At 31.1% G+C, this 13,260-nt stretch overlaps 1 protein-coding gene across 2 annotated transcripts in view; it reads left to right on the forward strand.

Annotated features, from left to right (window-relative positions):
• Positions 1 to 6,691, forward strand: part of LOC149415271 (arylalkylamine N-acetyltransferase 1-like) — a 29,582-nt gene extending 22,891 nt beyond the window's left edge. For both annotated transcript variants that reach the window (XM_089642250.1, XM_089642251.1), the window contains exons 3-4: positions 2,554 to 2,823; positions 4,098 to 6,691. In XM_089642250.1, the coding sequence (XP_089498376.1) occupies positions 2,554 to 2,823; positions 4,098 to 4,271 (444 nt within the window). In that variant the 3' untranslated portion in view covers positions 4,272 to 6,691. The remainder of the gene's footprint in view (positions 1 to 2,553; positions 2,824 to 4,097) is intronic.
• Positions 6,692 to 13,260: the final 6,569 nt, after the last annotated feature.

A 13,260-nucleotide genomic window follows, 5' to 3' on the forward strand; every position in this document is an offset into this window, starting at 1 on the left:
GCAACAAAAAAGGTTTTTCTGTTCATCAAAATAAATATAGAATACATAAATAAAACCATAAAGGGCGTATCGTTAAAAAAAGTTGTCCTATAAAGGTATAAAACGATGTATGAATGTGAATGAGGCAAGGAGTGTCTGACTACCCCTGCGGAGAAAAGGCGTAATGGTTAGTTAGTTAGAGAAACTTATACCAAATCCGTGATTCTGAAATAAGTAGGTAATATTGAAATAAATATATTTATTTAAATATACATCTTAAATGAAGAAAATATCTTTGTGAAAATCGACTAGCTTTTTAAGTTCAACGGAATCGGTTTAACTGACTTTGAACTACTGAAAAAACCCTTTGTTGCTTCAGTCTCTTGAATCAACTGAATGTATTTTATTTTCCTTTTATTCATGGGAACAAATAAATTTAAACACAAGTTACTAAATACGACCTTGCGTGTTTTATCTGACGTATCTTTTACTATCAAGGAGTGAAGAATTATTTTTGAATTTTATTTTTAAAACACGTTTAATTCCTATACTCGGGTGAAAACGAAATTTCTCCAACAAAATAGATAAACTTAGGAATTTTATTCCTAATCAGTAATCATTTGTCAATTTTAGTAGATAACCAGTTAGTATCAGAAATAAATTTAATCAATATCGAATGAAAATAATAAAAACGTTGTAGCTTTTTACCGAAGCCTTCAATTAATCCATGATCCAGAAACTCACTTTAGTAATTGAAATGGAATTCGATATATTATGGAACGGTTGAAATAAAGACGAGACGTGTCAATAGATAGTGTTGGAGAATAATGGAAAGAACGTGTAAGTGAAATTAAGAAATGTTTACTGAAGCTTTTGAACATAGTATTGTATTACAATTCAATACTGAACTAATGGCTTTTTGTATTTTAAGAATGAAAGCTATATTTTATTTGGTTTTTAGTCCAGCTTGACTTTTACATTGATTGATTATAAGAACAGAAAATACCTGGGGATGAGCAATCGAAAATTATACACACAGTTTTTAAAGCATGAAATGACATTAAACTCATAAACTGAAAATGAAACAATGTTAGTAAAACATGTAAAAGTAGCGTAAAATAAAATAGAAACTAGAACAATGCTACATATTATAAGGCAAATCATTAAAACTATATTATCAACGCTACTGTAATTTGTAGGTTTGAACAAAGTGTTGGTAAAGACGGTGCTTGATTCTATAAATGGAGTCAATGAATATAACAATAGGGTTCCATGATAACTCAACACAGTGACAATTCAACACACTTTTAAAAAGTGATATAAAGACATTAGAAACGATGAAAAAAAAGTTTAACCCAACCTAACCTAACCCACTTAACCCAGTTAATAAAGTTTTTGTTTCATCACTTTCCATGACTTTATATAACTTTTTAAAGATTTGATGATTTATCCGGTCACCTATCAATAGTACCCCCAAACTTGTTGCCCAGATCATGCATCCTATTGGTTAGTGAGTGTGTCTGATAGTTGGTTGTGTATGTATTGCAGAAGAATGTTATATCTTGTCTTGTGTTCCTAGTCAGTACATGGAATTTCGCAGTGGCGAATTCAATATTTATTGATTATGTCAAAGATTATTTTACTAATTCGAGCATTTGATTCCCGACGGCCTCTGTTGTCGAGGGGAAGGCTCTCGAGTAGCAAGTTAGAGGTTGCGGGTTCAATCCAATCAATTATTTTTAAGAAAGGAAAAACATTCCCGCTTTACTAATAATCACCTGATAATATTTGAATTCATCCTAAAATTCATCGGAAAATTCATCGTTATAAGCAGAAAATGTTTCTTGTGTAATGATGGAGGACTTACATAGCTAGCCGATGATTCAAGTAAATGGCTGGATGCAAGTAAACGCATCTCAATTGTAAAGTGCTTGATTTTTTTTTTTTTAAATTTACGAATAAATACGGGCAATGAATATTGCCCGTATTTAACGTTCCATATTTAATAAGATGCCAATACATATAAAAAGAAACCAAATTGCCCCACTGAACTCAAAAAATGGTAAATATTGTATATATGTAATTGTTAACATGTAATTGTATACATATAATTGTATACATGTAATTGTAAACATGTGATTGTATATCTGTAATTGTATAGTTGTTATTGTATACGTGTAATTGTATACATGTTATTGTATAATTTAACTGTGTACTTGTCATTATATACATGTAATTGTATAAACATGCCGATGGGTGTGTTTAAGAATGTTGTGTGCTTTCGAGTGTAAGAGTATGTTGACTATGTTATATCAATCTGTCTATATATTGTAGTAACTTGAAATGTTATTCTTCGTTATATATTATCTATATTCTGGCTTCTCGTTATTGTATATTTCCTTAAGTGTTATAATTAATGTTGTGAAATTGACCTGCTGACAAACTGATGCTTTGGAAGTTTAGCGGGGGTTGATAATGAAGAATAAAAAATCTCCACATTTCTATGCCATAATATTTCCGTGTCACTTCTCTGAGTACTCTAACAGTAATGAACTTATATTCTCTGTTCTTCAGATCGTCGGCGCAGCATTAAACGGCGTTCTGCGCCCCGGCGACACAGCCAAATCCCTTGAGAAGCTGCGCACGATGGACGACGAAAAGTTCCGCAAGATCTTCACGCTGCTGTACAGCGTCACCGAGAAACTGGATCTCTTCAACAGGTACCAGGTGGACAGCATCCTGGAGTGCAGGATCATGTCTGTCGGCAGCAAGGCCAGGGGCAAGGGACTGGCCGGAGAGCTGCTGAAGAGAAGTATTAACCTCGCCAGGTCTAGCGGATATAAGGTACTAATATAATATTTAATATATTTTAGACTATTAACCCCTCAGGCATATTGACCGTTATGTTTCTAAAATACGCTGACAGAAGGGATAAAGTATATTGTGTAGTTTTACTTTGCACTAAAATCCTAATAAATGGAGTATTTCTGAACGTATCCGAATACTAATAACTGTTTTAAAAAAGGTGATAAAATACACCTTATTACGATATTTTTTGTAATTAGAAATAAACAAATCATTTTTTAAAATACAAAATTTGAATGCAAACATAAAAAGTTTGTGCTCTCCTTACGTTTTTTCATCTGAACACTGAATTATAATTACTGAGAACCAAAAAATACAAATGTATTATTAACATTATTACCACCTCAAATTTTTACCGTTTCATATGAAAAATATTAATACAAAATTCACAATTCACATTCAAGTTTCAGAATTTTTTCAAATTACGTTCTGAATCTTTGGTTTCATAGAGGTGTATGTTTTAATTCTACTGTGGTTACTTTTATATTTTAATATAAAGCTAGGTATTTTTTTCTTTCTAACACCGTTTAAATCATATTTTTCACTATTATAGTAAGGGAAACACAACAATTTGTTTGATACCATATGAGCTGTTCCCAAAACCGAACAAATTAGCCTACAAGGGTTAAGAAGGGTTCAATCTCTATTGCACTATGTTTAATACTATTGAATATAGCTAAAACTTTGTGACTATCCATTATAATTAAATAAAAATATATAAATCACATTATTTTTTTATTAATGCTGATAAGTTTCGGAAGCCTTAGTAATTAAGAAATTCCTTAACAATAATGAGTACAATATTAACAACCAAAAATAACTGTCTTACAGTCCGATATTATAAGATATTATGTTCACAGCCTATTCTACGTCCTCCCCCACTCTTAACTAATTTCTAGTCTCCACCCCCACTTCAAAATCTAATATATGTTAGCCCATAAGTTATTATATATTGGCTCTGAAGTACGAATAGTTGTTCCGAAATCGGTCGACGCTAATAAAAAATACAATTTGTTTTATTTAACATATATTTAAGTAAAGTGATCTTTTGTTTCAGCTTTTTTTGTTGTTTGTTTTTGGGGTGTTATGCCGTGTTGCGCAGGGCAGATCCGGTAGATCCAAAGATGATGGACACTGCAACGCTGTCCGAAACGTCGGCTAAAGGAGTTAGCGCAACACGGCATAACACCCCAAAAACAAACAACAAAAATGCTTTTGGCCGTGAGAATCTAAAAACTTACCTTTTGTTTCAGCTATTTAAAGGAGACGCGACTGGAAAATTCTCCCAAAGGATATGCGAAAAGAACGGCCTAGAAACTCTGAAGGAACTTTACTACCATGACTACCTTGACCCCAGAAGTGGACTTCCAGTTTTTGAAGTACCCGCACCACACGAAACTTTGAAGATCATGATACTGAAACTCTAAGAGGGATGAAAATAACGCCGAAGAAGCAAATTTACACAATGAGTGCTAAATTCAGCTCAAAAATCTTGTTAAAAGAAATGATAACTGATTGAAAAAGAGGTGTTATGTACCTTTAAAAATGTATTTCGAAAACAATCCACCATAAAGCTAACGAAATGCTATCCTTGAAGGTACAAGGACTAGCATAACAATGGTTTAAATCACGCTTTATTGTATGTCCAAAGAAGCTAGTTTTGAAAAAAACGCATTTGAAAAATAGACGCACGGCTTCGTGCATTGGTATTAAGTTTCTGGTTTGAAACTACAATAAACATAAATGTATATCAGTTAGGACGTGCAGTGTTTTAAAATATTTATCAAATCGATCAGATTGTTAACAAAGTCCGCCATCTTCCGTCTTACAACGATCGTAATACATTCCTATTCCTGGGGTTTGGGACGTTTAAAAATCTGTCAACGACTAATACTGCCGTACTACGGCTGGTATATGCGGTACGCACGCTCGTGATTATAAGTAACGTTTTCTATTAACCCGCTCTTATCCCCCCGTATTATCTATTGTGATTAAGACGATGAGTATTGCAAATATAACTCAAATTTTCCTAAAAGTGGACACACAATAAGTGTGAATTAAACCATCGATAAACTTTTTTGTTTTTGATTTTTCGTTACGGTCAACCTTAATTTTGATTTCCACATAACCATAAACTATAACTCTTAATTATAAGTTGTCCTTGCAAACAAGTATAACATTTTTTGAATGATTTCTTCGTTGTGGTCGTCTTGAAGTTTGATTTCAATATAACTATTATAATCCTCAATAATTAGTTTTGACTGTTGTGAAAATATTTTGACTTATATTATAAAACTACGCTTTGATCGATTCCTTCACTATGTACTCAAATAATATTATATCCTTCTTGGAGTAGATGTTTTGATACTTGATGTTAGATTCGAAGGTTTACTCGAATTTCACTGAAATGGGAAGAAAAGCCATTTCTGTTGCATTTTGAAAAGCTGTTAAATTATTATTGGTATCCTTGACAGCCAGAGTTGACCCAAACACAGTACTTACACACGGAGATGCATTGCTTGCACACATTTAATGAACCTAATAGAAAGTACAAGTAAATAGCTTATAGTTAAAATATTGTATCTCCTTAGAACAATATTGAGAAAACCGAGTTTGAAAATTTGCAAAACCAGGAATCATTTGATTTTGTGATTTAAAAACAAGTTTGTAGTTACATATTACAGTAGCAGAATAAATACAATGTTTTGGAATAGATTTTCATTTAATATAATTATTAATGAGATACACAATCTATGCCCATAAACACATTGCTTAGATGTATTTTAATACGTTTATGACTTTGAGTTGGTAGGTTTAGGAGATGCAACATTTGAACTTATAAAATATAGACTATCTTTGGTACATTTGAGTACTTAACTCATTACCTCAAATTGGATATACAATATTTTAATTCAAAGCCATCGAAATTTTATTTTTTTCAAATACATGCCTGTAAAAATTTTTGAATATTAAAATTTGAAAAACGTCCCCTTTTAGTCAAAAACTATAAGTAGGCATAGGCAAGACAAAATACTGTTTCTCAGTGAAGTATCGTAAAAACATCACTATTGATAGTTTATACATATGTACCAATAAATATACACAATTCAAAATGTGTTTGTTGTTTGTATCAACTATAATTGCCAGACCTATAACACTTTTCATAATCTGCAACCTTATTATATTTTGAGTGACTAAAATCTATCGTTTTGTGAAAGGAGTCAAATGTGCTACATATTCATAAGATGATAAGTGTTCATTTATCTATTTTTTTTAGATAAAGACAATAATTATAGTAATATTCAATGTTATTTGATAATAAGTCAAACTTACTTTGAATTAAGTACTAGCATAAACAAGTAATTTATTTTTAATTGTATTTGTATGTGACTATTAGAGTAAGAATTTATTCGTGTCATATTTTTTAAGCTTCGTATTTTCTACTGAAATCGGTTAAATTAAACTAAGGAATCGAAAAAATATTGGATATTTGTTTTAGAATGGGTAAATTTAATACAAATGTACACCGAATAATTAATTGATAGAATTTTGTGATGGAATAATTTTTCAATTTTTTTTTAAAGGAAACATACAAAAGAAAATAATATCTCAAAAGTACCTACTTAAAATTTTTAAAAGTATTTCGTGAAAAATGGGAAATATCGTGTGATTTAAAAAAAAAAATTAATAGGCAACGATCTCTGAAGGTAGCTATCAAAAAAATCTCTGCCCAACAAATATGAACCCCGAATTACGGAGGCAATTGAAATTCATAAAAATAGTATTAATATTACGACGTAGCCAACTCAATAGTTCTTGATGTAGGTTTTTGACGGCTACACCAAAACAAAACCATTTTGAATTATACTGTATCCTCTAGGATCTGGTAATTTATACATTAATACCAGATCTTAGAGGATTCGAGCTGGCAAAACGATATATCATCTATTTAAGCACACAATTCGCCAAGATCTTCGATTGCACATTTGCCTTGATGATGGACATTGTAATGCTGTCCGAAACGTTGGCTAAAGAACGAGGTAGCTCAACACGACATTATAATACTTTTGCCATGAAAATCTCAAATCATATCGCATAAAACTCTCGTTAGGGGGAAGTGAAATACCCCCTTTCGTAATGGGAATGTTAATCAATATTACGCGAAGGAATCTATATATTCCGCTGCCATAATAACACATCTTCAACAGTATCCAAAAAGTCAACACAATTACCATATTCGCCATCGTACATAAGAATAGATTGATTCACTTAATTAATTAGTAAAATCATGATAAAACTTTTATTTTCATTCCAAAAACTTTACACCAAGTTTTTTTTAAAGAGTAGCTTTTTATTATTGCCATTTTTTATGTTAGTCATTTTTAATTATGCGTAGATATTCGTTGTTTTTTTTCTTCATTTGAATAAACATGTTATTTTTCACTAATTAAAAGACTAGTGCTTAAAAAATTGATTTGATAAAATCGGAAGGCCAAGCCACACCCAACAAAACAGTCATTTTTATTTGCTGTGTGACCAAAAATATAACTTGATGTGATAGAATTCTAATAATTTTAAGGAAATATTTTTAACTATTTATTATTAAAAATGTATAATATTTTTATTAAAAATATAATTATGATTTTTTTAAGGTTATACCGATCAATCATTGATGTAGAAGATAATACAAATCTAAACGAAACATGAAATAGAACAAGACACATAAAATAAAATTATAACAGTTACAACTAGGAATTGAACTTAGGATATCTGCCTTACCGGGTCAGCGTATTTAGCCACTCGACTTTTGAGACCTATTTATTAAACGTCATATTTGACTATCTCATGTTTCAAATTCAGAATTAACAATATTATCTTGCAACAAATTTTTCCAATATTTTTTACATCTACCTTTTTAAATGACCACAAAGTTCTAATAATTTTTTTTGTAACCTAGATAGTGTCTCGGATAAACATACCAGATTTTTATTTATATGGGAAACCTATTGACTTTTTCTCAAAGTTTAAATGAATGTTCAATGTTGTATTTAACTTTTTTTTACGGTTATACCCATCAATGAAATATATCATTCATATAAATATAAATCGGATATGATTATCCACTGCAGTGATTTTTTTGGCATATTTTGCCATTTTGAAAAAATACGTTTGAGAGATCGCTTGTCATATTTATAGAACCTAACAATATGGGAAAAATAGCGAAATCTAGGTGAATTCATTGGCTGCAGTTTCATATGTTTTCATATTAATATTTTGAGGATATACCTATATGTATATACAGGTTTTCCAATAAGAGGTGTTATTTTGATATTCAATCGTAAAAGATCAATGGTTTCGTTGCTTGTGGGGCACATAGTGTCTTGTTGAAAGTAAACGTTGTCCAGATCAATACCATCCAATTCCAGCCATAAAAAATCATTAATCATCTCTCGATCACCGTAACTGTTGCTCCAGCCTCATTTTCGAAAAAATAAGGTGCAATGACTCCGCCGGACCATAAACCGCACCAAACAGTCACACATTGAAGATAGAGAGGCTTTTCAACAATAACAATGTAAATTCAACAATGTTGAATTTACATTCGTATTATTATTTTTCTTATTTGCTGCTTTATTCTGTTTTTTTTTCTATTTTTATTAAATATTCTAGTTTACAGGTTAGTTTTATGTTTCTGAATATCTATCTGTGAACATTAATAATTGGTCTGTTTTTTTGTTATCCTCTTATGCATATTGTATTACTAAGACTGTTTATGTTCCTCAAATAAATAAATAAATAAAAAAATAAACTCTTGGGTTTTCCGAGCCCCAGATGCGACAATTTTGCTTGTTTACGAAGCCACCGAGGTGGAAATGGGCCTTATCACTCAAGATGATTTGCATTTGATTCACTCAAGCGAATTTTAATCATTTCAATGCGTTGTTGAAGCGTGTATCGTTCCATTTTTATTAATGGCGTAGTTTCTACTTGTCAAATGTCAAAAAATGACAGCTTCAAAAGTAAAATTTACCGAAATAGCGGGCTATTCAAAGTAACACCTCTTATTGGAAAACCCTGTATACAGGGTGTATCGGCACGTACCCGACAAACTTTAACCAGCTATTCCTTAGCAAATTTGGAGTAACAAATGTTATGGGCACTTTGCTGTCCGGTAACATTTTTTTTTAATAAAAAATTTAGTATTCATATTTTCACCACATGTCACCAATGTTTTATCCTTTGTCAAAGTTTGAAAACCCATCTGGCAATATTTTGTTCGAGTTTCGTTGAATAATGTACGTACGTACCTACGTTGGCGCGCTTTTACAATCACAACGAAATGGCACGGCACCATTCGTCTCATTTTTAACTATTATTATTTAGTGTGCACGAAAGAGCGAGAACACTTTTTACACACTTGCTAATAACAGCTGTTGAACACGAGATTCAATGCAAATGACAGTGACGGAGTGTGGATTTTTTATTTATTTTTTGTTTTTAATGGAAAAAAATGTTACCGGACAGCAAAGCGCCCATAACATTTTTTACTCCAAATGTGCTGAGGAATAGCTGGTTAAAGTTTGTCGGGTACTTGCCGATACACCCTGTATATATGACATCAATCACTTCAGTGGTTATCAGAGACACTATCTAGGTTAAAAACCAATTCATTAGACTTTGTGATTACTTAAAAAAAGGTAGTTGTCAAAAATATGGGAAAAAATAGTTGCAAGATAATATTGTTAATTCGTAATTTGAAATATGACGTTTAATAATTAGGTTCCGATGGTCGAGTGGCTAAATACTAAAGTTCCCGTAAGGCAGAGATCCTGTGTTCGATTCCTAGTTGTGTCTGTTATCTTTTTATTTTCTGTGTCTTGTTCTGTTTCATGTTCCATTTAAATTTGTTAGTATTATGTTATTCTTCAATGAAATATTATTATCTTTTATTCACAAAATTATTTTATACTGTGACAAGATATTATCATCTCCTTATGTTATTATAAAAATTGATATTGTATACTTCGATAGTCTGCTATACTCAAATAAATGTAATGTGTAACTTTGTATGTAATGCATGTGTGTTTTTAGAAATTTGGCAGGTCCAACTATTTACAAAATAAACTTTACCGAAAATAAATGTTCTATTAATAAATCAAAACGTTTTATTGGTAGTGAGTAGTACCCTGCAGATCTGAGATTCAAAAACATGTTTTTAAATTTTAATTTATGATGCAAACTTTGGCTAATTTATTTCAACATGTTAGTGCATGTTTCAAAATTCTGCAAATCATGCTGAGGCGATTTCTGAAAACTGAAACTGCATTACCACTCTTCTACATAATTTTTATAGAACTCAAAAAACCCTTTTTTTCGATCTGGGAAATACGATTTTTTAAATATTAAATTTTTCGGCAAGGCTGGGTTGAAATTGCTTTTGGAGACAATTCTATGCTTGTTCGCATTGTTATGACCACGCTTTCACAGATGGCTTTAATTTAATTATTTGATTGAAAAACACTTTTCCAAGCTATGCTTTAACATATTCAAACGAATTATTTGTTTGCGCCCGTACATACGCAATATGAATATGAATAAATAGGTTTGTACGTATACAAACTCAATTCTTTCAAGAAAGGCATACAAATACAATATTGTACCGAAGATTCAATCTAATATTGTATTTTTTCAAATTTGATCTTAAATTCCAACTTCATACGATTTACTCGAAAACGAAAGCTAAACGAGTTTTATTAAACTCACCGGGAATAATCTTCATATATAAAAATCACATGTCACTATGTTCGTACACACTAATCTCGAAAATTGCGCAATCGATTTTATTTATGAAATTTTGTGAATTTGGGTGGTTGGTTCCAGCTTGATCCAACATGATTCGCTCCTGGGAAGAAAATTGGACTCATACGAAAACCCGAACTGGTGCTTTTTATGCTGGAATACAAAATCATATTCCAAGTAAACCTTGGTTCCACGGCAAGAAAAAATCCAAAAGATTTATATCCTGTATCTCGAGAATGAGAATTGGTCATTGCTCCATTGCATCCCATTTGTTTAAAATCCGGGTCCTAGATAGTCCACTCTGCCAGTGCGGCATGGAAAATGAGACTCTTGATCACATTTTCTTTAACTGTAAAAATCATTCATCTTTCAAAGGCATCGTTTACTTATAAAAATCACCCACCAATCTCCCCTTAGTATTCCTTATTTACTTTCTCTCAACAATTCTCGCATTTTCTCAGTTCTATACAAGTTCATAGACTTGAATGACTTCAATATTTGAGATTTCCTATTCCCGTATAGATTTCCCATAAAATTATAACCATCTCCCTTAACTTTAACGGCACATAGGGTGAATTTTAGGGTGAATAATAATTGAATTTTAATTCACACTCTTTAGGGTGAATAATAATTATTAAGTTAACTAATAATTATTATTCACCCTAAAGTTAATTAATAATTTTTAAGTTAACTATTTTGCTGATTATTTTAAAAGCGTCTATGACGAAGATATCCCAGTCAATTATATACCACCTTCGTCGCTTAACGAGAGCATACATATCCCTGCCATACACATCAACATAAACGACGTTATAAGTAAAATCAAATCCTTAGACAAAAACAAAAAGGCTGGACCTGATAATGTACATCCCAATATCCTGATAAATTGCATTACTTCACTGGCTGAGCCGATTTTTCTATTGTTTAATGAATCCCTTGACACAGGGTGCTTCCCTGATATTTGGAAACGTTGTTATCTAACTCCTATATTTAAAAAGGGTAATAAAAGTGATGTTACTAACTATAGACCAATATGTAAGCTATCTGTAATTCCTAAACTTTTTGAAAAACTATTACTTGATAAAATTTCACCATGTATTAACCATCTCATTGTTCCGAATAAACACGGATTTTTGTCGGGTAGATCAACTCTGACAAATCTCTCGTTATATGAAAACTATATATCAAACGCATTAGCTAACAGAACTCAAGTCGATTCCATATATACGGACTTTATCAAGGCCTTTGACAAAGTATGCCATAAAATTCTCCTGATCAAACTACGTAAGCTCGGTATTGACGGAAAACTTTTAGGATGGTTTGCTAGCTATCTAACTAATAGAGTTTTACTTGTAAAAATCAATTTGTTCATTTCCAATCAATTTATAGCTACCAGTGGTGTACCACAGGGGTCTCATTTAGGCCCAATATTATTTTTACTGTTCATAAATGATATTGTAAATATATTAGATGAAGATATTAATACGTTACTTTTCGCAGATGATTTAAAAATATTTAAAATAATCAAAAGCACTGAAGATTGTATCTGTCTACAAAATAATTTGAACAGGTTAATTAATTGGTGTTCTCTTAACAAACTTCATCTGAACATAAATAAATGTTATTCAATTAAATTTTACAGAATAAATCAACCAATTATTCATTCATATAAACTCAATAACTCAATCCTTACCTCTGTTGAAGAAATTAATGACCTGGGGATAACTTTCGACTCTAAATTAAACTTTATATCGCATATAAATAATATTAATAATAAAGGAATGAAAATGCTAGGCTTCATTCTTCGAAATTCCAAAGGTTTCAAGAATATTTCAACATTAAAATTTTTGTATACATCCCTGGTTCGTAGTCAAGTCGAATATAACTCCTCGATCTGGTCCCCCCACTACAAATTACATTCAGATTCAATCGAAAAAATTCAACATAAATTCCTAAGACACATTAATTTTAAACTCGGTATTCCCATTGAAAATATAAATTATAATTACTTGATGAAAAATCTAAATTTATTAAAACTCTCAGATCGAAGAATTATATCCGACTTAATATTTATGTTCAAAATTGTAAATGGTAGTATAGACAGTCCTGATTTAATTAACCTCATTGAATTTCATATACCCACGAGAGCTACTCGTTCTAAAATTTTGTTTAAATGCAACAATATCAGGACTGAGTATTCCAAACACTCGCTTGTACCTAGGTTGCATGAAATTAGTAATAGATACGCAGATGTGGCAGATCTATTTAACTGCACGCAAGGTAGGTACAAGAGGGCTATGCTATCAAATCTTTTCAATCAATATTAATTAAATCTAATTCTACCTTATTTGCACTATAGAAACTTATGTACTTGTATCTCTTGTTTACTTCCTCTCTAATGTCATTTCACATTCAAATGCCACATATATTTGTAATTCTTTTTTTTAAATATTTCTACGATTTTAACTGTGACATGTTATCATTGTTTATGGTATATTTATACCGTTGATATTAAATAAATAAATAAATTGCCTAATACAAAAAAAAAAATATATATATAGGATAGTTTTGCACCCGATAGATGGCGCTGTTGTCAATTTCTAAAGTTATAATTTA

This window comes from Hesperophylax consimilis, chromosome 18 (assembly GCF_061612785.1).
Source record: "Hesperophylax consimilis isolate HC1 chromosome 18, BYU_Hcon_1.0, whole genome shotgun sequence".
NCBI lineage: Eukaryota > Metazoa > Arthropoda > Insecta > Trichoptera > Limnephilidae > Hesperophylax > Hesperophylax consimilis.